The sequence below is a fragment of the Mugil cephalus genome, chromosome 4, assembly GCF_022458985.1.
Source record: "Mugil cephalus isolate CIBA_MC_2020 chromosome 4, CIBA_Mcephalus_1.1, whole genome shotgun sequence".
Classification (NCBI taxonomy): Eukaryota; Metazoa; Chordata; class Actinopteri; order Mugiliformes; family Mugilidae; genus Mugil; species Mugil cephalus.
In genome coordinates this window covers 6,566,146-6,591,297 of record NC_061773.1, presented here as the reverse complement: position 1 = coordinate 6,591,297, position 25,152 = coordinate 6,566,146, and the positions used below count along the sequence as shown (strand labels likewise).

Below are 25,152 nucleotides of genomic sequence, written 5' to 3'. Positions count from 1 at the left end.
GGGCATGTTTTCTTCTAGTTGATGCCACGAATACTGATCATGATAAAAAATTATTTATACAGCGCATTTAATGGGCTATAAGTGGAACACAAAGCGCTCTACGAAGCAATAAATACATGAAAAGAGATTAACTGAATTGCAGCATATGTTTTAAAACTACATTTAAATTAAATTATAAACAGAATATATTGGGAATAAATGAATGTAATTACAACAATAATAATAAAACAATTCAACCATCTTTAATAGTTCTGAGACTTAGAAAAAAACAGGTAATTTTACTGAGATTTTAAAGTCGTGTTTAGTTAGTCTGTCCTATATAATGTGGAACAACCATATCGTAGTTTTATTGCAAAGTCATATTCTTAACCCGGCTTTTCTTTTGTCCATTGGTAATAATAAACTACAAGGCATTGATAAGGCTTAAGATGTGTGAAGGCAAGATGTTTTGCTAGTTGACCTGTTACCTGTTGGTTGTCACTGGAATAAGATAAGAATTTATTTATGGCCGTGGGGAAATTAAGGTTTTACTATGGCAGAGAACAATATGTATATATATATATATATGTGTGTGTGTGTGTGTGTGTGTGTATATATATATATATAGAGAGAGAGAGAGAGAGAGAGAGAGAGAGAGAGAGAGAGAGAATAAGACAAGAGAAACTATATAAAAGTAAATATTTTAAAGGTACAAAAATATAATAATATTATTATAGTTCCATTGCACATGTGTTCTTGTATGCTTAAATGCAGTAGGGATTTCATATTATAGTAGGGCAGAGTGGGGGTAGCACTCAGATCCACAGCCCAGAAACAAGCTAGAGTGGCGACAGTTAACTGTGCACATGCTGAGCGGGTCTTCTCTCTGCCTGTGGGAAAAGAGCAGCAACACTTCATCTTGGAAGAAGGAACGCTGCATTTGTGTCACCTTAAGTGTAAGTGACTGAAATTGAACTTGCTCTACATCAATTGTCTTTCCAGGTTATTGATACAAATGAACATCCTAACCTGTACACCACGCCGGTGTTCCTAACTAGCATAGCTTTATCATGGTTGCCAGATTGAGAAAGTCTGTTGTGATCTCGCTGTCATATTCAGTTAATATGTTTATCTCGTACCATTAATTAAAGTTTGGTTAAAGACATTCCTGAACCATTAGCACATCAGCGCATTTAATATGTAATTTGAACTCAAAGCAGATAATTAAAATCCATTAGAATGATTGTGTTGTGTGACAATAGAAGAGGTAATGAGATACCGCCAAATAACTTGAATATTTATTTATTTATTTATTGGCGTTACATTGCCCCCAAATCTGTTATCAGCTCATTTACGTTGTTGTTAACTAGGGCAAATTGATATGTTTCTTATATCAAAGGAAAGGTGCTGTTGCTGTGACCACACAGATCTAAACAAGCTAGAATTGATGTGTCACACTGAAAATTTTCCCCAGGTTTAAACGTCAAGGACAGCAGTGAAGGATCAAGATGAGCAGCAGTATCGTTTTAGCATTCTTTATATTATTCTTTTTATTATTCTTTTTATTGTTTCTTTAACACCCATTAGCCTTGACAGATACGATAAGTGACACTGACCAGATGCAGATAAGCTGTTCTGTAAAACCAAAATAAGCACGCGTGTGTGAGCATGTAAGCATGAAAATGTCTAATAAATGTGTAAAAATGTAAGGTCAGAAAGAAGTAGTAAAAGAAAGTAAAAAGGGAAATGATGACAACTGAGACAATCTAAAAACATCTACAATTATTTATTTAGCAAACTAAAACTGTCCCTGCTATTTACACTTTACAAGCTGCTGTAAATATGCATCACAAATATAAAAGGTTTACATATACTGTATATACATTATTTATATAAAGTCATGTCTTATTAACCAGAATTCATAGACCATGTTGTTTTATTTATAGCCATAGATTACCGTGTGGAACAACAGCTACAATAAAAGATGACACAGATGTGCTTTGTGCATGACAAATGCATATTCGATATATACTCTGTCTGTCTGATAAAACGGTGGTTATTGTTTAAAAGCTAAAGGCATTTAGTAGGTAGTCAGTTGTTATTTTGGCGTGAGCCCCTAAAGTGAAGAAATGCTCACGTTCACCGAAACCTTCGTTTACACCACAACAACCACTGCAAATCCACGTGGACAAGCAAGGGACGGACCGAGGATGATGCCTGGACTAAAAACATCTCCTGCTGTTGCTCATAATTTGTCTGCAACAACATCTTCATTGAGAGACAGACACGTTAAACAAACACCAAATAGAGTAATATATAAATAAAATGAGATAGGTGAGGGACCTTTCTAAAACCTGAGACTTGCGAAATACTAAAAACAACATATTTGGATACGAATAGCAAGTACACTACCAGTCACAGGTTTGGACACACCTTCTCATTCAGTTCAGTGAGAAAGTGTCTAAACTTTTGACTGGTAGGGTATACAATTTTTTTTTTACTATTTATAGAGGTTTTGAATTTATGGTCTACATTCGTTTATAATTAAACATTCTTGTAATCTATCAAAACTGAAGTGATATTGAATTTGTCAGTGCTATTGTGGGTCTCAAAAATCACGGAGGAATTATTCATCCACACATATCTAGATTGAGCTAAAAAAGAATAATAGATAAAAAATGAATCATCATAACAATCAAATCTGAAAAGTTCTCACATCTTCTAAGAAGTGCTTCATAATACCAATACAACTACAGCACAGACTGCGATCCCGGTACACTTCACTGTAAGATGCCAAATGTACAGTATTACAATAACATGTACTCGTGACAGTGCCGGAAGGAAACGCCCTGTTACTGTGCAGTTCACTAAACTATAGGACGGACCGGACAAGACTTCTCATGCAAAACATCGACATCCGCCGTAAATAGCTGACGAGGCTGATCATAATACGACAAAAGCATTAAAGCACAGACATTTGGCAGAATCATTAAAGCACAACACATTATTAAAATGAATGACAAGCGCATCTTTGAAAAATAACAATACCTCTTTGTTTGCTTGGTATAGTTCAAACCCACAGAGCTTTATTCAGAAGGTGGGTCCATCCAAATTCATGCACAAAATATCAGGCAAGTACAACCAAAACTATGTATGTGAAACTATATTTTCTCCTAAAATTGTGTCTTAAATGTTTTCTTTCCTTTGGATGAACCCGTCCTTTAAACTTGTGTTGGACATTTTGGTGATTTGTTTGCTCTCATTTATGATTATTAAGAGCCTCCTTTTAGCTTAGCATAACAGACTGAAAACTGTATATAGATATTATTATTTATGCATGTGCAACAGGAGTTTTTTCTTTTTAATCTTTGGACTGAGCGAGCTGTTTCCCCTTGACTGCAGTCTTTTCCTGAGCTCTATGCTAGCGCCAGTCTCACGGCTGTTGCTTTAAATGGAGACATGAGAGCGGCAATACTATACTTTTCCATAGAATGTGGAACTATTCCATTCGATTCCAGAGCAGTTTTGGAATCTGTGGCATCTTAGGTTTGAATTTCCACTCAGCGAAAGCCTCATCCGCTTCAGTGTAAGCCTCGTGAAGGGATGTTATTTGTTACACCTGTAATCTTTAAACTTGTATAAACTGTTAGGGTAAACTTGAACTGCACTTGGTTTCAAAGTCACACTTTGGCATATTTGTGATAAACTTTTTTTTAAAATAAAGGTAAAAGGTATCAAATATTTGCATTCTATCAAACATGTAAAATACTGTGAGCTAAACAATGTTTTGGATTTATTAACTTCGTCATACACAGTAGTTAAATAAACTCCATTTGAAATTATAAAGACAAATATAGCAGCTAGCTAAATAAATATCCACTCGTGTTTTTTTTTTTTTTTTCTGTCTTTGTGCTGTTTGAAATGCTAGAAGGCACCAGGGTTTGTGAAGGAATTTTGCAGATTAACAAACGCTCACCCGCGCTCTAAAGCCTTAAAGCAGGTCTTTGTCTCACATGAACAGAGACAGTGGACGGTGCAGATCACTGCTGGTTGAGATAATCTGATCTGACCATAAACTTTTCTGCTTCTCATGGGAAATAATATGTAAAAAGTAAGTTGGAAGTCATTTTGCTATTTCTCATGTATATCATATGGTAATACCTTCCCATCTTCAGCCTAAAAGACAACTTTTTCCTGTACAGTACCAGCTGCAGCTGTTTGCGTGTAAATAAAGAAGAAGCAGCAGGAAAGGACCATTTCACCATCATGGGTGGACTTAGTTGCACTAAGGAAAGACCCTGTTCATTCCTGATTATTTAAATAAATTGTTCAGATATGTATAAAGTTACAGTCTAAAAGTTAATTTAATTTGATCAGTATACGTGTGTATTTTGTACTGTTATCTACCCCAGACTCTGCTGGGCTGCCCTGTAGTGTGTTCCCACTGAGGTGATAGTGCTCCCTTTACACTGTTCTTTGTACCCCTTCCCCGACCCAAGACCACACACATTGAAGCAACCTCTAGTGGCCTCCGGCAGAATGGCTCGTCCCTGTTGTCCAGTCGATAATTATGAAGCTCAGACTCATTACCATGAAGGAGACGCCAAGAGCAGTAAAAATAACAGCCTAAGGGGGGAAAAAACAGTGTCACAGAGGATTAAACCTCAGAGGATTAAAAAAATGAATTACATGATTTAATGATACACAAAAATACGGATTATAATGTCTCACCGCTATCTTGGGAACGGAGTTCATGGGTTCATCTTCTTTGGGAACAATGCGGATATAGAAGACGGCGGGAAAGATGAAAATGAGGCAGGGGGCCGATGTGGCACCTGAAAGAATGAAGAGGGAGGAGTGGTCAAAAACAAGCTAGACACAGTGAAGGAAGAAAACATTTTTTATAATGATTGTCCCTTTTCATTGTTTCGCTAGCTAGATTACTTTAAAGCATAGCGATCTGCTTTTCAAAGATTTACACAGTCACATCGTGCTCAGCAACAGTAGCTTAATATATTTATGACACAAACTGTGGATATATGAATCCTAAATACACCAAATGTCACTTCAACCTGAGACTGAAGCCTAGTTTAAGGCTGGTCTTTGTCCCAAAGACACGTACTTAACATGTCACAGGAGCTCTGTGTGGCAAATATTTTTATATAGGTTTATTAGTTTGGAGAAAACTAAATTAGGTAGATAATACTGTAAAATTAATTTTTGTCAAATTTTTCAAATTTTAAATAAATATTTCATTCAGTTTTGTAACATTGTGTTGTATTTTTCATCGTTCACCTCTTCCTAGAATTCCTGGATTTACACAACATGTATGAGGTCCGTTGAAAACAGCCCCGTATGTTGCATCAGCTGTTTTTTTAAATGATTTTCTTCCTGTAAATGGACATGTATTCACGCGATCTCGTTTACTCAAAGGCATTCGTGTTTGCTGAAGCACGAAACGTCACTTTGAAGATGTCCTTCGTGGCCGTTTAACTTAATGTTTTCAACTCTGACCCCTGACCCGCGAAATGTGACCTTCCAGTCTGAGGACAACATGTGACAATAATATTGACTCAAGCTGTCAGTTTGTCCATGAGCAAACATGCATGGAACATAACAGACACTGGGCATGGGAAGTGGGCGGGTGGAGGGGGTCTGCAAACAGAGACAGAATGAGTAACCCATAATCTTCACAATACGAGATACACTGATTAAAAATAGTGGATCAGACCAGTAGTGGGTGACCTACTTATTTGTTTGTATTTTATATTATTGGGACCCACATTAAATTGTATTTAAAGGCAGTAATGTGGCAAAAAACTAAATGCATGCTCGTCTCACAGAGTATTGCAGTTAAAGTGACGTGAGGGGAAACCCAAAGGGAAACCTTAGCCAATCACAGGTCGCTTTAGGTTCCGTACAAATGATTCAGGGATGGAAATTCCTACAGGAAAGGGTGCTGCTTCACCTTGGTAACAGCTACCCACACTGCAAAGCAACACCAGAAAGGAACGACCGAGTTCCTAAAGGGAGAATCTAAAAGATGGTCTGACGTGAATGCAATAAAGTGTGTCAATAAGAACTTCAGAGATGGCCAAAGCTCACCTCAGCCTCCTAAGTAAGCTGTTCACATGCCCAAGAAATCTGGACAGGAATCATCATATTCAAGATCAAGATCAAGATCAAGATCAAGATGATAGGCTTGAGCCTCTCTGAGGCTTGTCAGGTTTGAGGAACTTTTTCCCATCCCTTACTTTAGGTATTACAGCCTCCTCAGTCACACTCACTACAACGTTATTGTTTTGATTCTGCTCCAGCTTTGCGTCCAGCGCTGTACTAACCGATGACGCCGAAGATGCCCAGAATGTTGGGAGCAAATATCACCAGCATGTTGATGAAGGTGAGCAGAATGAGAGCGATGGCAATGTGACGTAACCAGCTGAACGACTTGGTGGGGAACAGCATCTGCTGGATGGCCCTGCGCACCTGTGGATGGAGGATTCGCTTCAGAAACAGCACGGTCGCAACGTTTTGATAGAGAATGAACCAGAATGAAAAAAAAATTAACTTACAGGGAACAGCACAATAGGCACGGTCAGTGTTACAGCGGTGAGGACGGCCACTCTTACGCACAGGATCAACGTGTCATAAGGATCGATCCGGCTGTAAGTGTGCAGGAGTTCGGGCTCCACCTTGTCTGCAGGAATTAGAAAGAGAAATGGTATATTTTTAAAAGTGCTTAGTAATGGACGGCACGTTGTAACAATCTGTTGCCACAAGAGGGAGCCTGGGCTATGTAAAAATACAGGTTCAATATCTTTGCTGCACTACTGACAAACTACAACCAGAAACATCCCAAAACATTAATACACTGTTGAAAAAGAATTCACTGTTACTGTGGTCTGGTACTAACCACGTTAGAGTATTCTTTAAAAGCTCTGATAAAGTAAAGTTTTAAAATCTAAACGTCTCATTAAAGTCAACAACAAAAACATCTTTGTTCATTTGTTCCTGTGCACATAAAGTTGCAAAATTAATTATAATTGTTTGTAATTCAAGTATAAAAAGTGTACTTTTTTATTTATTTATTTTTTACGTTGAACCTTTCCATTTTTGCAGCAGAGTTGCCTTTCGTTTTCACTTCCAAACTAAATAAGCTTTCCTTTGACTTGCTTATCATTTCACCATACAAAACATCTGTCAGTGCACTGGCTATCTGATGAGGGCATAAAGAAGTGCCGGCGGCGACTGCTCTCACCATAAAACGTCAGGTAGCCAAACAGAGCCGCCAGAAAGTACATGGTGTACATGACTAAGATGGAGATGTTGGACACCTTTTGCATCCTCTTCTGCGTTGGACTGAAATCAGAAAGTTGCGCAAAGTTTTTGCAAACATTCGGCACTGCCACGTCACAAAGGATAATGGGTCACGGAGGGGGCGACTCACTTGCGTAGCTCGGTGTAGATGGGCAGGACCTCGGGGTGGCACACAAAAGCAAAGGCCAGGATGGGGATGGTGTACGCGGTCTGTGGAGGAACACATAAAAAGATGACCTCCTATAATTAGCAGCGCCGCTGAGCCTCCCAAAAACAACAAACTGCATGAACTCCGGTCAGCAAGTACATCGAGAGGCTTGTGGTCTTCGATGCTGAAAACAGACACAGATAAGCACACTGTTCTTCGCCTCGGCTGCCTGCCTACCTGTGAGTTTATGGTGAACATGCGCGGGGCGCAGTGGGAGTCGTCGTCCTCGTGAACCAAGCCGCTGTTGTAGTCGTGGAAGTGGCTTGAGGTATTGGAGATGTGGTGGGAGGCAGTGCTGTTGGCGGAGAACTCCTCGAAGGGGCAGGGGATCTGGAACTTCTTATAGGTAACCTGGACAGAGATGGGAAAAAGGGAAACAAAGAGGAGGTTTAAACAAAGAAAAGATGATGGCATGTGTCAGTAACGACAAGCTTTCTTTTCCTAAAGCATTTCGAACCAGATTAGCGTGACTCAGCCTATAAGTAAGCCTTAGATTTTACCCTCAACCTTTGATGTCTCTAAGCAGCTCTTATCAAACGTAGCTACATACCACTGAAAAGAGAGACCCACAGTGGGAAGGGAACAGGGGTGGGAAAGGGAGAGTGTACCACATGTGCCAGGACGACATGCCAGAATAAACGAGGCTCTGTGTGAAGAGTAAATGTGACGAAGCGTCACGGCATGAGCTGGACCAACTCACCGCAGTGAGAAAGAACACCATGCAGCTGAGAGAAAAACCGCTGGTGTAACCTAGGTAACCTGGAAATAAAGAGAAAGATATTGTTAGCGCTCCTCATCCAGACGCATTAGGTCTGTTTTAGCTGGACAAGAAGTCCTCAAACTTCACAAAAATGTGCAGAATGGCCCCACAGCAAAGTGAGGGCATGTTTACACTGTGTAATAATGAGCAGATTAAGCTGGAATTGAGGGTGTGATCGTCTCAGGGAAAACTGTGTTTAATTGACCACCTGCTGATTTCCGGTACCGGTGGAGAGATGAAAACACGCTAATTGCTTGACTCTTACGTGACCATCGAAACGTAACTTATGTAAGTTGGCTTATTGCAAAAACAAAATCTTGAGTAACAATTCCTGCATAGAGTTTTTTTTTTTAAAGAAAAAACGTACGGGAGAAAGAAATGTTCAGAAATATGAGTAAAATAGCCAGATTCGTTCCACAAATTAAACTTAAGGATGTAGAAGTTGTAAGGGGCAACTTAAAAAATGTTTGATTAAAATAAGCAGATGCTCCAAAGAGTCCCTCTAGTAAAAGGACGTTCTGTTAATGTTAGAGAAGCAGTAAGTAAGTATCATGGAAGTCGGGTTTAAAGCAGATGAACATGTCAAACACTTCTTCAATCTCAAAGTATACTATAGTAAAATGTATTGAATTGTCTCACAGCAAGTTAAACTGTTGAGACCATTAGTGAAAATAGCGAAATTGGGTCTTTTAAACCTTTCTAGACTGGAACTGGGAATGTTTATTATCCTGATTCATGGTCAACGTCTTGAAGGTTTCCCAACAAGACATTTTTGACCATATTAAATCAATACTGGGGGCTTCATTGTCTACAGGCATGTTGTTTGACCTAACAGTGACACAGTGATTCTGGATGCCTGGTTTGAGTAACACGTGAATGTATTGGACTTCTTATCAGCTCCTTTCTTATCTTAGGGTACAGTGATAGCAAAGTAGTAACCTGCCACTGAGGTCAGGTGGCCTCATTCAAAGGAACAAGTCCAAAAAATGTCCTATTCTTAACTTTTGGTGTATTTTTACTTTCCTTGGCCCAGTCATGAAAAATATTTCCATTGTCTAAATATACAGATTATACTGTATTTGTCACATTCCTACCAGTAGACTAATAGACTAATAGCTCTCTGTATTAGATGGAAATATCTAAGTTAATTTCAGACCTTCTAAAGAGGCAGTAAACTCGGGGAAAAGACACAATAGTTGAACTGTTACTCACCGAGCTGCTTCATTAAAGCGAGAGGCAGGATCATACTGGCAGAGACCATGACGACCAGGTAGTTTCCATTCAAGTACCACAGACTGTTTGGAGACAAAACCCAGTTTACTTTGGTGAGCTCAATATTTCAAACATTGACACCCAGATTCAGTACACACCACACAGCCAGACAGAGACAAAAATAGAGTGGAAAGTGTAAGATGGTGACCAATCGGTTTGTATATTTAGTGAGAATATTGGTGCCTCTTTCTCTCTAAAAACGCCGCCTGAGGATATTTGTTTGAGCGACACGGGGCTGTGAAAAATCTGCCGGTCCGAATGGTTGATGTGCTGCGAGTTCATTGGGGACAACAGCAACCTGCTGGGAACATACCTGGCCTGGAGATTGGGGCAAAAAAGAAAATGTCTGCTTACAGCATATTGCTCTGGACAGAAGCACTGGAGCAGACGCTTATATAACTCCGAGGATTTATGTGACAGTTCACAGCTGCAGAGAAGGACGCCGTCGTGGAGCCGAAACGACACAGGGCATAGAAGAATTCAGTAAATATTACCGATGTTAGCTTTGACACATCTGCCCTTAATTTACTTGACTCAGAAAAAACTCACGAGGACAGAAGGACATGTCCAGTTTTAGCTCTACTTCGTCCACCATTCTGTTGTATCTATATGTGGGCACCACACACCATCTCTTTAGACAGTCATCCTGTGTATGTCCTTCACAAAAACAAATTCCCTCATGTGACCTAAACAGCCCAAATGACATGTTAGAATCTACTGGAATACAAGATGAACATACACTGTATTTTCCCTGTTTTGTACTTCATTATCAGTTCCTGTTTATAGTAAACAGGCAGTATGTGCTTTAACACCTTAGGTTTAGTGTCATCTAAATAGACTTGTTGGGGAAAATGTATAGGCTCCGGGGGCAATAACAGTAAATCTCAAACCATGTAGCCCTCAGGCCCGAGAGGAAGCCCAGCAACACGCAGCCTTTAGAAATGACTGTCGGACCATTAAAGACCGCTGTCTCCTAAATCCTGCATACAGAAAGGTCTTTGTGTCCTGCAGCCCATTTTAAAGCTGCTAAGCCTGTTATTCTTAACCCTGAATCAGGAAAGGACCACTGGGATTGGCCTCCTCAATAGCGCCGCGGGCTGGAGCGCGCAGTGATATACGACAATAGCTGTGTGTTTATGTGTTAAGGAGTCTCCGTGAAAGCAGGCGAAGTCATTTCACATCACCCTTCACATGTGAGTCGCTTGAGGGAACTCGGGTCCACATGTTCAGGGTTTAAATCAAAGTTGAGTCATATCCAAGTCCTAATAAGTAGAATGCTAATCGAAAGATAAATACATTCTATACTCCTCCTTTTAAGGACATTTGTCCCTACAGTCTGTCTCTACAGAGTCTCACGTGAAAACATACATATACATAGAGCACATTTATACACGCATACCTATACACGCCTAATGGGGTGTTTTGGGTTAGTGCCACTATGGCAGAGGGGACAAAACCCCTGGCACAACAGGCCCATTTTCAGGCCAGGTATTTGTATCCGCGACCAGATAGGAGCAGTGTGAAGAACAGATAGAGGGGGTGGCATGATCTTGTACACGCTTACATGTGATCCATTATAAAATTTAACTTAAAACAGCTTTAAGGGTTAACACACTTTGTCTTAGCTGTCTAACCTGTGTAGGCGAAGTCTTGCTCCTTACAAATCCATTGTTTTTACGGTCTAGTCTTTACATACTAAAGTCTAATAGCAGTCAAGACCAAATGAGATGTCTACCCTGGGTGAATGTCCTCCAATTGTCTGATCCCCTTTGTGTGCCACTTTATATTTTACCTGATGAGTACATCTCTATGTACTGCTAACAACTGCATCTACTCGGGGGGGGATACAAGTCAAAGGTACTTAACCGTCCATCTGCCACACGTCATTGCTGCCTATTTAAAGTGCCTCCAGCCATAAATAAAGCCACCCGCCCCTCATTCCTCCCAGTTCTTGTGACGCCGCGGATTTGAACTGCCCGAGAAGTGGAAATGAACAGTATGCGTGTCTCGGTCAGTGAGAGCTGGCCCTGAGCTAACCTGCCCTTATGCTCAGCCTCGGGAATTTGGCGCCCCACTTCACACCACCTGCTCCTGTCATTTGTGTACATGCATGTGTGTGTATGTGTGTGTGTGTGTGTGTTTGTGTTATGCATGTGAGTCACAGCACTTTATCCATCAGCTATGAGTGCAGCTGAGCCTCTGACACTGATACACAGTAAACACACAAACAATGGCACGCAGTACTGTTTCAGGCACCGTGACAATGTGAGAATTCATGGTTGTGCGCAGCTTCTGAGGTTGTTCCCAGTGTCTTGGTGGGGGGCGGGGGGGTTCGTCGAAGTTCTGATGTGGATTTATGCTCAGTTGCTTCTTCCTTACTCGTCATGTAATCTTAGACTGACTCGGTCACGTTGACTTCAGAATTCCGTCGGGGCCAAACCATCTGCTGCAAGACGCCTTCTTGTCGCTAAAGGTAGTTTTTTATGGCAGTGGAGAATCTCAATATCTGAAGTACCCCAAAATTTGTGCGCAGGTATAGAAATATTGGTCTACCCCACTCCAAACTGAATATGTATTCAAAGGTCAAAAAGATCAGAAATACGTGAAATTGTTTTCTGAAGGGTATGGAATCCAATAAAACAAAACAAAACAAAAAAAAAAAAAGAAACTTCTCAGGCCAGATGTTTTGATGGATATTTTGTGTGGATATGTTAAAGAACTCTGTAGAGTATTGTGTGTTATTGATTTCTGTTCGTAGATATGATTATCTGAAACTCTGCTCCTGTACACATGCTGGAGGGGAGACTACATGTATGTAGTCACAGCACTCCCTTCTCAGTACAAGGTTTGTTTTTAGATTTGAGCAGGCAGCAGGAATCGACTTTAGTCCTTGCCTTATTCAGCGAGTCTATATGTGTGTGTGTGTTTGTGTGTGTGGCACAACTGTGGGGTGGACAGTACTCGCCTCCGCTAGTCGACAGAACTGAGGCTTTACACTGTGCGCATATGCAACTGACAAATACCGTCGATCATTCTCTCTTGCTGCGCCCGCTGCCCGACCAATTCCAAGCTTTCAATCTTACCACACCCAGACACAGTGACTGAATCAATCAGTGGTGCAAAGTGAAATATCCGCAACCCACATAGTCTGCCAGGCCCCTTGACCCTGCACACACAGTCCATGCTCTGGGTCACCAACTGGCGTCACTGGAGTTACGTGCCTTTCACCGTCACAAGCGCACCGGTGTTGACACTGGCAAGAACACAAGCGATAATACTCACTCAGAGTTGGGGTCTGCCTTCGTGAAAGCTTGAATGACCAGAGGTAACTCGGACTTGACGATGTACAGGTAGCTGGACATAGCTGTAACGGAGAAGACGGAAACAGACGTCAGTAAAGACATTACTCAAGAGCAGCGAGGACCACATATGGTCACCTCGACTGTTTCCGTGGTGAAAAAACCCAGTATTGCACCGAGTGGTCAATAAACGTGGCCGAGATTCCAGGTCAAGGGGAGGAAAGTTGGTGTATGGCCTTCTTTTTTTTTTTTTTTAATGTTGAGCAAACATTTCTGTTTGCATCTGTAGCTTTTGTGGCTTGGCTTGTTTGTGTTAGCAGCAGGAGGTGGAGTCAGATGGCCATGCACTTAAACCTGAATGAGAGCTGACAACAGCTGAGACACTGACCGTTTGCCTGATCTGATCACATCTCACAGTGTTTACACAGTACAGTGTACAACATGTGTCCTCTTGTTCATGAAAGCTATGGATACATATCTAATTGTAATACCAGGTGTAAATTGAACAACTGTAGTTAATTTGTTATTTGTTGGACATGAACTTGGGATAAAAGTGCTTTTTAAATAAAACTCGTGCATTGAGTTTTTTTAACACCTTTTTTTTTAACCACAAACCTTTGGTAAAGACATATTTGGCCACATATGTTCATGTTCAGTGAGTTGGATGAACTACTGTATCTTTGATGCCATCACCGCTGGCAATGCAGCTTATTCTTTGGTCCTAAATCTTCTTCATATCCCATTATTACAGCTAAGAACAAAAGCCACAGTGAGTTTGTGGTGGTTTAAGTGAATATACAGTAGTTATGTGTGTGGCTAGGTGGAGTATGAATCCTAAACCATGCAAAAGTGTATAATGCACAGACATCCAGCATTGGTTCCTCACCTCCAATGTTCTGCAGTGTGATCGCTATGCCGGCGGCCATTTTTCCAGGGGTGCCAAACGCTCTGTACCCCAGCTGTTCATAAGCTCGAATTCCTGAAAGCAGATTAAAGATATTAAGGCTTATATTTGCTGAGATGCCCCCTCCAACACAACACAATAAAACACTGGCAGAACAGACAGCTAGACAGACACACATACATGCGCTAAGTAAAAATCTCTTGGTTGATTTTAAAAATGTTGCTGATTAGTCCAGGATCAGTTCATCGCTATCCAGCACTAGCAGAAGTGCGAGATTTCTTTCGTCATCACATATCCTTTTGGTGACTTGTGACTGGTAATTTTGCTGTTTCTTGACAATTAAAAATAAATGTGACACAAGGCTTACCCACAATGCCAGATGCTTTGAGCAGTAGATGAATGGAGTAGCATGACAGGGCTGCTACTGCAGTCAGAAGAAACCTGTGCCACAATACAGAATATAGTCATATAGCTGCGCTGACCATTTCCATAGATAATTCAACAGTCATTTTCATTTTTCTTTAAGGTGTATTAATACAGAGCTAACAGTTGAAATAAATATTAACCACAACAGAAGAAAAGACATTTTTGCAGTGTTTTTGTATAAGAACTACACAACATGTGTAATACAATGATCACTGCAGCATATGTGCACACTTTCCATTTCTCTCGATATATTGAAGCAACAACATTGGTGTGAATCCTTACTTCTCTCTCATGTCTGAAAGTAGAGGCATTGAGGCCTTGCCCTGAGATTTCACTGAACTGGCGTTTTCATAAGAGGCTCCGTGAACCACGTTCTACTCACAAACAAATTCTAATTATACACTACCAGGTTGGTTGCTAGCTGGTAGCTGACTGGTAGCCTGCTGGTCTTTCTTCAGTTTGACTGCACTTTTAAATGTGTTTCGCCTGGGATCTTGTCACAATTACGATATCATAATGAAGACTAATTCAGCGACATCTTTGTAGACGTCTTTTCGACAACCTGAAAGTGATGGCTTTTTACCTTTCACTTTTCAACCAAATTTAGACATTGTTTGGACGCACATGAGTTACGTCTTTTCAATGTCTTTTCATCTAGTTTTTGCTGTGTGCATAGGGATTGTAAGGTCTTGTCCTGTGTAATAATGAATGTTATACAGATGAGGACTGTGAATATGTTTTTTCTGTCATGGGTGGCGAATGAAGGATTTTAAAGGGCTGTGATATTCATTATAAGGTTGGGTCACCAAAAAAATCTTTGAGACTCTGGAGAGTAAAACTAAGGGCAAGCGCCACTTGCATATGAACATATGAACTGCAAAGCATCTGTCAAAATACAACAAAGTGTAGTAAATGTGCACTTGATGCATCAAACGTTTTCTTTATTGAAATCTGAGGAATACAGTATTAAACCGAAGTGAAACAGTGCAGTGAGATACAATGAAAAAATCCTGCATCAAATAGAAATAGTAATAATGTTTCTTACTTTTGGAGTTAATCCGTTTATTATTTAAAAATAATTATTTATTATTTGGCTTAACATCCTTTTATATTAATAAAACTGCTGCTTATTCCGTCATTTAATATTACTGGAGAAATACTCATCTTCGCCTGCTGTTGTTTCATGCAGACATTTGCATTTGTGAATGCAGTTTGTTCTTCTGGTAAAAATTATTGCAATTTGCTACTGGTTGCTTTGAAAACTGTAAAATAAATAAATGAAGTATCTCTTCCATCTAATGCTAACAGACCATGGTTTTAATTAATACCATAAGAGATGTCCTGAAGCCTCCTTCATCATAAGAACTTCCTGCTTTCGCGGTTGCGACCATCACCGAGGCCATTCATCATTCCAGTCCTCCTGCTTACTACATACTATACCACACATACTACTTTACAACTAGGGTCATGGTCATGGACAGCGGCAGTCTGCACGGAGCAGAAGGAAGTAAAAGTCCTTACACGAGGTATGGAGGTGCAGCTATTCTGAGCTCTAGCCTTTCTGGGGCCTATATTTGGCCACAAGGGCGGGGAAAAGGGGGTATGAATAGGTATGAATAGAAGAGTACATATCATGGTATATGATATGCTAAAAGATGTCATGACATGCAGTAAATCTGCCAGATATTTAATTGCTCAGACACAGTCCAGTACATTCTCTGCTATGATTTAGCCAAATAGTTTGTTTTGAGTTCACCACTCTCTCAGGTTAATTTAACCAACATCAACAGAGGCACATAGCTCTGGGTGCACAGGAATATTTAGATTCGGTCAGACGTGTTCCAGGAGCCTTTTAGCTTAGCACAAAAACATCAACCAATATCTCTGAGGTTTAATAATCATAATATGATTTAGAAAGTGCTAGAAATAAAGTGACTTCCTCAAATCCTCATTGCTTTTCTGCCAGTGACAAGTCTATTTTTGTTGCCATGTTTTTATCATACACGCAAATAAGCTACACTAACGATTTTCAGTTATCTATTAAATGAAAGGTGGATTGTATCCATAATCTTATTTCTAAAAGTTCAAACAATTATTTTAAGAAACTGTTGAGTACATGCAGTCCTCCACATATTGGCAAAGCTGGGTAAACCATATCAAAGTGTCGTTCTATAAAAGCGTGCTTTTATAGGTCTTTACTCACAAGAAGAGAAGTATACCAGTGTTGGCCATGGCGTACGCCAACCCCAGGATCCCACTGCCCATGATAGCGTTGCCCAAGTTGAAGACTGACATGCCAAACGAGGTCTTTCCTTCAAACTGGAAGTAACATTTATTAAACATCAAACTGATGTCATTTGTCCTGTTGTGTGCCATCACTGTGGGCTTTCTCACTTACATCTGTGAAACGGATGGGTTTCTTTCCATCTGCACTGGGCAAAAACCCCTCATTTTCATGTCCTCCATCGGGGTCATCAAATCTAAAGGACAAATTGTGTTGATGTTAATTTATCTGTATATGATATAAAAAAAAAATGAAATATGCAGCTAAAAAGCAGCCTTGACGCAAATCTCTACAGACATACCTGACTGTTTGAGTGCCATTTCTGTTTAAGGATCCGCCAGTTGACGCAAGCACAAAAACAAAGTAAACATGCATTTAAACACGCAAACATGGTACAGGAAGTTAGTCATACTCTGTGAGATGTGGCTGTGTGAAGAACCAAGTAAATTAAAATGTCTGTTTTGTTTGTTATTGTATTGTAAAATGTCTTCCCACAAGTATGACTCCAAAGAGACACAAAGGAAAAGTGTAAAAAAAAGAAGTGATTGCTACATGCTGTGTTAAAAAATAAAAGAGTAGCCATTCATCTGTGTGTGTGGTGTAAAAGAAGACCACTCACTGATCCTCGTCTAGAAACGTCTTCATTGGCACGCCAACATCATCCACCAGGTCGTGACTTTTCCCATTGGACAATATGTTCATCTCTGATTGAGAGGGCTCCATCGTCCAAGGTATATCAGATTCTCTTTGGCTTATACTTGTTCAGTAAAGGAGGAGATGCTTCTGAAGTCTTGAGTATCTGGATAAAAAATAAAAAAACATTTTAACGTTTAAAGGACCTGACGTAGTATCTAGTTCAGCTACCAATAGGAAAGTTTTCTGTCTGATAGTTGAAACTGAGCTGGTAAAAAGCAGAAATATCAAATCACACTCACACACCTTTAAAAAAATGTGGTTTCTGTTTTCAGGTTTCTGTTTCCCTTATTGACTGATTCACAAACCGGTATTCAAATTTAAGTTCAAATTGTGCCTTGGCTGTTGTATGAGCACGGTTACTGCTCTTACTGTTTTTGTGTATTTGTACAACGTGCAGCAATGACTCAGTCCTACTATTGACACAGTGACACGCGGTAAACGACCTCATTCATTCAGTTCTTTCTCCTGAAACTTCTGCTACGTACTCCAAAAACCCCTGCCTGAGATCAAATGTTGGGCAGAGTTTTTCACTTTCCAGAACAAGTCCAGGATCTCACAGTCAAAGGTTAAGGTTGATTTTTTTTTAACGTTTTTCTTTTATGTTGCAAAGCCATAGATTCTCTGTGCTAATGCTGAGATATCCACACCAAAGTGGTGAGCTTAGTGACAAATTTAAAAGAATGGGATCAAACCAAACGCAACGACATTCATCTAATTACAGAGAAACCACTTGCCAAACAGTTATTGCTGCAATCCCATAATTACAGATTTTAGAAGCAGTTTCTGGTGTTTGCTGTTCCCAAAGTCAGAAGAGAATAGCGGTTAATGTGTGATTTATCACTTCAAATGAACGATTAGCAACTATTAATAACAGCTTCTCGTGGACCTCGGCGACACAAATGAATGTTCTTGGCTGTTTCAAAGCGTGAACCCAGAAGGACAATGGTAGTGTTGTCCGAAGTTTCCGCCGTGACCACTGTACTACAGCTCAGTTGTGTTCACAGTGTCCTCTCTGCCAGAAGATCACCGCTACTGCTATTCATACTGTCCAGCTGAAGAGCGTCATTGATACCATAAGACAATGTGACACTGAATGATAGTTGACACAGAAACCCGGTGCAGGCGCCGATAAATCGATTTTTCCCCTTGCACAGAAACATTTGCCGCATTCAAATCCTAAAAAGCGAAATGTTCCACTGCCTTATCTGGTGAGTCACCAGTTAAAATGACCTGTAACGTAGTTTCAAAATGTAGAAGCTTCCAGTGTCAATACTTTCCGTTGCAACATAGTGCGGCTATCATTTCCAGAAAGGTGAGAGTGACTGGATAAAAACAAATAAAGACGCAAACATCATGGCGCTCTCTTCCAGGGAGAATCAAATAATTGTTTATATTCATGAGCAACTGCAAAGCGCTGGATCACTGGATTTACAGTAAATAAAGCAGGAGGATAGTTACTGAATCTCATGACGTCTTCAATTTTACTATGTAAATACACCTTAGAGAGACTGGGTCGAACTGGGAACACATGAAACTGTGCTTGTGTTGCAAAGCATTTTGAAAATTACTATGAATTGGTAGGATTTGCTGAAAAAAATAAAAATAGAGAGAAATATTGTGGGCATGATACTATAGTGTTACTGCATGGAGTCAACATATATATATATCAATATAATAATGACTTTACTTTAACTTATGAGAAATACGTCCGTTTTGTTAAGAAGGGGTTACTTGAAAACTAGAAGTAAAAACCTAGTAACCGGTGCATTCTTAAGCACGCAACAAGTCCAATGAACACACTAAGGCAAATCTATACACCATCCATACCAGTCATAGTGTGTGGACTAAAGGGTCTCCAATCATGGCTAGTTAATGAATTGTTTCTTGGGTTAAAGTAGAACGCTTCTGTCCAATAGTTTCCTAGTTCTTATAAATACCAAACGTCATCGGAAAACTTCACATGAAACTTCTGTTGGAAACTATTACAGAAATTACAGTCCCATAAAATAAAACATTACCAGGTGTCCACTGTGCTTTTAAGTAGTATCAAAATGATCTGTGACGCTACATCACTCACTTTTCTATAAAAGGTACAAAACCCTTTGGTATTTAAAGGCCAGCTATCAAAAAAATGCCCTAAAAAAAGTTGTGATTACTTTGTTGGCATCCAGTCCGCAGCACTAACAGGACTGAATAAATGTCCGAGACGAAGAGCAACAGACCATGTCTGCGAATGAGCTATATTAGCTATTTAAAAAGACAGATGCCTGGTACTATTTCTGCTTGTAATTGTATCTAGTGATGGCCAAAAGACAGGCTGGACAGTTTAAACATATATCACCGTTACATTTTTGTAAAAAACGGTTTTGGTTTTGTCTTTAGTAAATAAACTAATCAAAACCAACATCATTATATAATGTAAGTTAAATGATTCCCATTCAAAACTCTTGGCTATCTAATGACGCTGAACATCCATCCCTGTCCCTTTGACAAATTGGCCTGTGAGCAGATAAAGTTCTACTGAGCAGCAGGGGGACCACATTACACTTTCACACTATCCTGGAGCCCCACTGAGTTCAGTTGTGCAACATAAAAGGATGAAACGTCCCCTTTGGAGTTACTGGAATTACATGACATTTGAAATGTTTCGAAAAGAGAGAGGGAGAACAATGAATAGCTGTAAGATTATTTTTTTATCTTCAGTCGGTTCAGTGCTGAAGTTTGACAATCAACCAACCAAGACCAGCGCTCATCTCAACAACTTGCCATCCGGTCTTGTGATAGCTGGACATGAAACAGAGCAGGCACGGGACAAGCGGGGGGACAGTGGGGGGGCAGTGGGTGAGCACATGTAGATGAGGAAACGCCCATGTGGCACGAGGTTCAGCCAAAAGTGCCTGGCAGCACCAGCTCATCTGAATCCACGTGTCTGCTGAGGGCAGAGGGACGCAGGCTCGTGTCCAGCGTTATCGGCCACCACCTGAATCACAAATTCTACTGGGTGTGAAGGCGGGCAAAAGGTTCTGACGTTAATTTGGCAACCTTCTCGCGAACCTTCTTGCTAATTTTGGCTGGCTAATGTGAACTTGTGTACTGTGTGTACATGTGCGAAAACCCCGTTACGATAAGAAAACCGAAAGTTATTCATTCAAGTTTTTTTTTTTTTGGGGGGGGGGGGGGGTTGGGTTTGACAGAGTATGTTGTGTATTTATCAAAACCAGAATTGAGATATAGGTTAAATTCTACACAGCAGGAAAATATATAGGGACAGCAAAAATATACTGTGAATTTCAATTTTGACTTTGCCTTTTCTAACAATATGACTGAATTTGATAAAATTAGTAATGTTTACTACATGTTTCCAGAATCAAATGAGATGTTGAGACTGTGTAGTATTACTACGCTTCAAATCTGTCAGATAAAAGGAGAGATGTCACATCTTCAAAAAACTGCAGATATCCAGTGATCATGTTGGCCCTCCAAGTTTTTTTTTTTTTTTTTGAACTGAATGTGCACGCTGTCTTGTCTCTCCTTAATCATCTGAGTCCTTCTCACACACAGGTTGTAAAAGAAAGCAGCCACCAGAGCGCAGACAGGGGAGTCAAGATATGATTTAATATGCTCTTTAACAAGCAGCCCATACAGCCGGTGTCTCCCTAAGGATTTATGTGGGAATAATAAACTGACTGACGATTAGCAGAGCAACATCAAAGAGCCTGACAATCCTCGGTTGTTTCATCAGTCCGTGTAATGTGCATCCTGGAGGCAGGTCTTATATAACCTTAGACTCGACTTTGAAAATGACCATGTTTCCCACCATAGTTTAGAAAGTGATGACTCAAATGAGAAACAGCTACACAGTGGTTTGAAATGTTTCCTGCACATGCTGATCAAATCACAAACCGGTGCAGATTCTACGGGCCATTGGTTCAAGTTTGGCCAACCATAAAAAAAAAAATACAGATGTAACGTACGTTATGAGGGTAATGACTGATACATCCGCAACTTAACTGGAATACAGGAGGCGGACACAAACACAGGAACACCTGTACAATGCAGTGCAATAAACCCTGTTCCCTTCTGTTAAGCCATCTGAAACAAACACATAAGATCACGAAGGCAAATAAAAAAAAATCTGACTTGGTGACGGACAAAACACTAGAGGCTGTTTACTGAAAAGACACCCTAGTTAGTTACATAAGGAATCTGTTACCTCTAATTAATTTTGAGTACTCGTTGATAAGCTGCAGGACAAGAAACAGCTTGTGAACCAGCAGCTGGCAGCAGGAGGTACTGGGCTCTTTACACTCGAGCACGGGGCTGTTATAAACTGCCAACATGCTGCAAATCATTATATTTATATAACTGAATTTCCGTTTATAGATAACAGCTAGTTATTTTTTATGATTGCAACAAAAGCAAACAAGAGTGACATGTATTGATAATACTGTAATTGCCATCAGAGAGTCTCTATGGTTCATCAGGGGTCGTGGGCATTCAATCTACCATACAATAGCTTTTGCTAGTTTGGACCGTGGGGATAGAACCTCTATTTGCCTATAGGGCCCTCTGAAACCATTAGTGCAATTGGTGTGACATTAGGACTAGTTTACATTATCAACAATGTACACCACAATGATGGTAGCTCAGAGGAAAAAAAATACTAGTCAGGAAATTAGTGAATCATCGTCAAAAAGCTTTCATGACCTAGGAACATCTACATCTACAGGTCTCTCTTAGGAGAGAGATCTGACTCCAGCCAATGATCAACTTTATTCATCCGCCAACTCTGTCTAAAGTTTAGTGATGAGTGTCCTCACTGTAAACATCTGCCTGCTGCAACTGGGAAAACGATGCAGTGAGAACCCTGACGGTGAAACGAACAGCATAATTTCAAGCTGTAAAACTAAGCAATGAGCTGAAAATGAAACTCAGCTGGAATCAATCAGTTGCCAGTTTCACAAATACAAAACTTGAGACTTACATTTTTTGCTCTCGATTAAATCGTCTTTTGGAAGCTGGCAGCAAGCTGATGGCATTCAATATACAAAGTTGCTGAATTGTGTTCAGACAAAAGAACATTTGACTCACTGAGAGGTTATTAGCCAGCATATATAAGCCTGGAAGCCTTTGTTTAGCGCTACTTACCTCAGAAGGAACGGTACCTACATACCTACATATGTAGCTCACATATGTATGTCTTATATACCTATATATGCATAAATTTGAATAATGTCAACAAACTACTTCAGTATAAATGGAGAAAAGCATATGACACAGTCAGATTAAGAGCCCCATGACAAAGATAATAATAACCTCTGGAGTGGCTGTCACTCAACACTCCGACACGCCGACTCAAGAGCAGACATTCACTGGTCTCGTCAGCGTGACAGAGGAGTACAGCTGGCTGCGTCCCACACACACGAGGCCCCAGCCTCCACAGGCTGCGCACCTGTCGGGCTCCTGCTCAAACTCTCAGCCCCTTTGATAACAGCACCAATCGAGGTCGCTGACCACAGTCGGGCTTATCTGCTCATTCACCACTCTGATGAACCCAGCACCAACCCCCATGTAGGGTGTTGATGTTTAGAGAGGGGACCAAAGTCAAAAACAACATGCAACCTCTCCCACACCGCCCACAGATGAGCCATCTCTGGACAGTCCGTCTGTTTCCCTGTTGAACATTTCAGTTTGGTACTTTAAAACCTTTGTTGCAAAATGTGCCAGTGTTTTCTGGAGGGTGTCAGGCGCCATGTTTCAAACCGTCTCAACGGCTGTTGCACAATCGTATTCCACGTTTCCACATTCACGACATTCCAAGTCAGAGACCCAGCAAACTGCAAGACACTTTAAGCACATTAATGTGAATTAACCCTAAAATTATGGAATAAACTGGAGTAACCACAGAGTAATTAAAAGTTAATAATAACAAATTTTGGGCATAAACGTACATATCCAACTCTTAATTATATAGCCTAACAAATAGTTCATAAAAATTATATGGTTGCAACCAATGTCCTGATCATCCTCTTGATCAGTCCATTCTTTACTTGGTCATCTAAACATGTGATGCTCATCACAGTTACCCTTTAAACAGAGGTAAAGTCTCGGCTGCTTGTTTTACTTGCCCAAAACCCCAAATATATTCCTTTATTATCACAAAAAGGCAGCAAACTGAGCCACAAAACCTCGTCACCCAGGAACTGGAACCAGTTTGTGTTCAGCTCTTTCCTTTTGAATGCCAGTTGTTTGAAATAGCTGTAGGACACTGGCACTGTGTCACTGCTCGGAGGAAACAGCAAATCTTCGGGAGATGTAAGTCACAAGTTCGTTGAAGGGAAACTATTGTTTCTTGTGTCTTGTTACCCAAAGCCATTACTATCAGGCACACAATAATAACACAATCTCGCGTAATGGACTCAGTCAGCAGAGTGTTTAATGTGCACCATTAACTTCCCACACAGGGCGCTCTTCCTCCACATGGGTATATTTAGCACAATAACAGAGGCAAAGTGCTGCTTTAAAGGGCTGGTCGCTGTTTGCCGCAGCCCTTTAAAGCGCCTGTCGCTCTCCCACCAACTCAAACGGGTCGCGGTTTCACTCGTTCTGAGCTGAAATGTCTTTAATAAAAACTATTAGTCTCTGTTGCATGTGGTTCCGGTAATATGAGGAAAAGGGAGTGCTTTTACGCTCTGCCATGTGGCGATGTCCAGCGCTTTATTCGTGCGTTGTAAAATCACACGCACAAGATGATCGCAATGACCAGCTTGGGTTTACCTGTTGCACGACCGACGACTTGCAACTTTGTGGCTAATTCGCGGATGCTATGTGAGAAAGACTGAAAATCTGGACGGACAATCTGTCACTTGAGGCACATGGTCGTGACATCTGGACTTGGCGCTCGCCGCAGGGACACCGAGCTGGCCATTCTCTCTCTATTGATCACGATAGATGGGAAATAAGGCCATATGTGCCTATAAAGAGGGCCATATGATCGAAGGAGCGACGTGTGTCTTACTACCTACTGAATACGATTTCACTTCTAAGTCTTGCTTATCTTCTTGTGTGCCTGTAAAGAAAAACATACGGTGATGGTTTTAAGCCACGTTTTCTTTCGCCTCGGGCATCCGATGTTACCAGTTAATCACTGTCAGTCACAAATGAGACATGTGGACAAATCCATTTACCTTCAATAAAAGTAAAAGGCCAGGTCTGTCTTACCAAAAGGTCTTGTCTCGAGGATTTCAGGTTAATCCCACTGATGAGTAGCTTCCTTCCCTGTCTGTTTCTTTCTTTCAATCCCTTCAGTAAACCTGGTCCCAACATTCGTGGGGTTTTACGCTCTCTCTCTCTCTCCCTCCCTCTCTCCCTCTCCCTTTTGGCAAACGTGATTTGCGTAATGGTCGGCATGAAACCATCCAAGGCTCGACGGTGGGGGTCGCATTCGATCCGCCTCCTTTTCCAACCCCCGCCCTCGCCGCCTAATAGTTGAGGGGGTTTTGTCTACTTGTAGATTGCGAGAGAAATGCGGGGAAAAATGACTCCCATCAGTCGCACTGATTTCTCAAGTCTTTGGCACGAATGGATTGTGCGTAAACGGACAATGCGGGCAATGGTTTAAATGCGCAAAGCGGCGAGTAGGCACGGTGTGAGGGTGGCACACGTTGTGGTGTCTTGATTGGTTGAGAACATTAACAAAGACCATTTTTAACACAAACCACGCAGAAATACAAGCATCAGCCCTTTTCCCACACCGGCCTGTGGTATCTCAGACGCGTACGTCCTGCGCTGGCCGTGCCCGCCCGAGCAGTGTGATGTGGCATCTATTAAAGATTGTGTGGAATGTGAAGTGTTTCCCTCTGCTCATTCATTCATGAGGAAACAATAGCCGGTTACTTAATGCGGAGGTGCCCCTGGAGAGCAAATACCTCTAATAAGTTCATTTACTAGTTGGCTCATTTACTTTTTCTTTTTAAGGGAATTGTGCTGATGGTCAGGGCATGGTTC

General features: G+C 40.8%; 1 protein-coding gene across 2 annotated transcripts; it reads right to left on the bottom strand.

Annotated features, from left to right (window-relative positions):
• Positions 1-1,746: 1,746 nt before the first annotated feature.
• On the bottom strand, positions 1,747-24,532 carry slc38a3b (solute carrier family 38 member 3b). 2 transcript variants are annotated; one of them, XM_047582710.1, is made up of 17 exons: positions 24,367-24,532; positions 17,069-17,248; positions 16,751-16,771; positions 16,564-16,645; positions 16,369-16,484; positions 14,107-14,180; positions 13,722-13,814; positions 12,819-12,900; positions 9,477-9,559; positions 8,205-8,263; positions 7,682-7,855; positions 7,427-7,506; positions 7,238-7,338; positions 6,552-6,676; positions 6,321-6,465; positions 4,711-4,814; positions 1,747-4,605 (listed from the first exon to the last, which is right to left on the bottom strand). In XM_047582710.1, exons 2-17 carry the CDS (start codon positions 17,170-17,172, stop codon positions 4,501-4,503), a joined length of 1,548 nt encoding a protein of 515 aa, XP_047438666.1. In that variant the 5' UTR covers positions 17,173-17,248; positions 24,367-24,532; the 3' UTR covers positions 1,747-4,500. The 2 variants fall into 2 exon arrangements, with proteins under 2 accessions (XP_047438666.1, XP_047438668.1); XM_047582712.1 differs by lacking the exon at positions 16,751-16,771.
• Between the last annotated feature and the right edge of the window lie 620 nt (positions 24,533-25,152).

Excerpts from the sequence above, each read along its gene's own strand:
- slc38a3b (XM_047582710.1), bottom strand. The coding sequence starts at position 17,172 with ATGGAGCCCTCTCAATCAGAGATGAACATATTGTCCAATGGGAAAAGT. Across the intron at positions 9,560-12,818 it reads AAGGCAGACCCCAACTCTGA|TCTGTGGTACTTGAATGGAA; the intron begins GTGAGTATTATC and ends GTCTCCAAACAG. Across the intron at positions 8,264-9,476 it reads CGCTTTAATGAAGCAGCTCG|GTTACCTAGGTTACACCAGC; the intron begins GTGAGTAACAGT and ends CTTTATTTCCAG.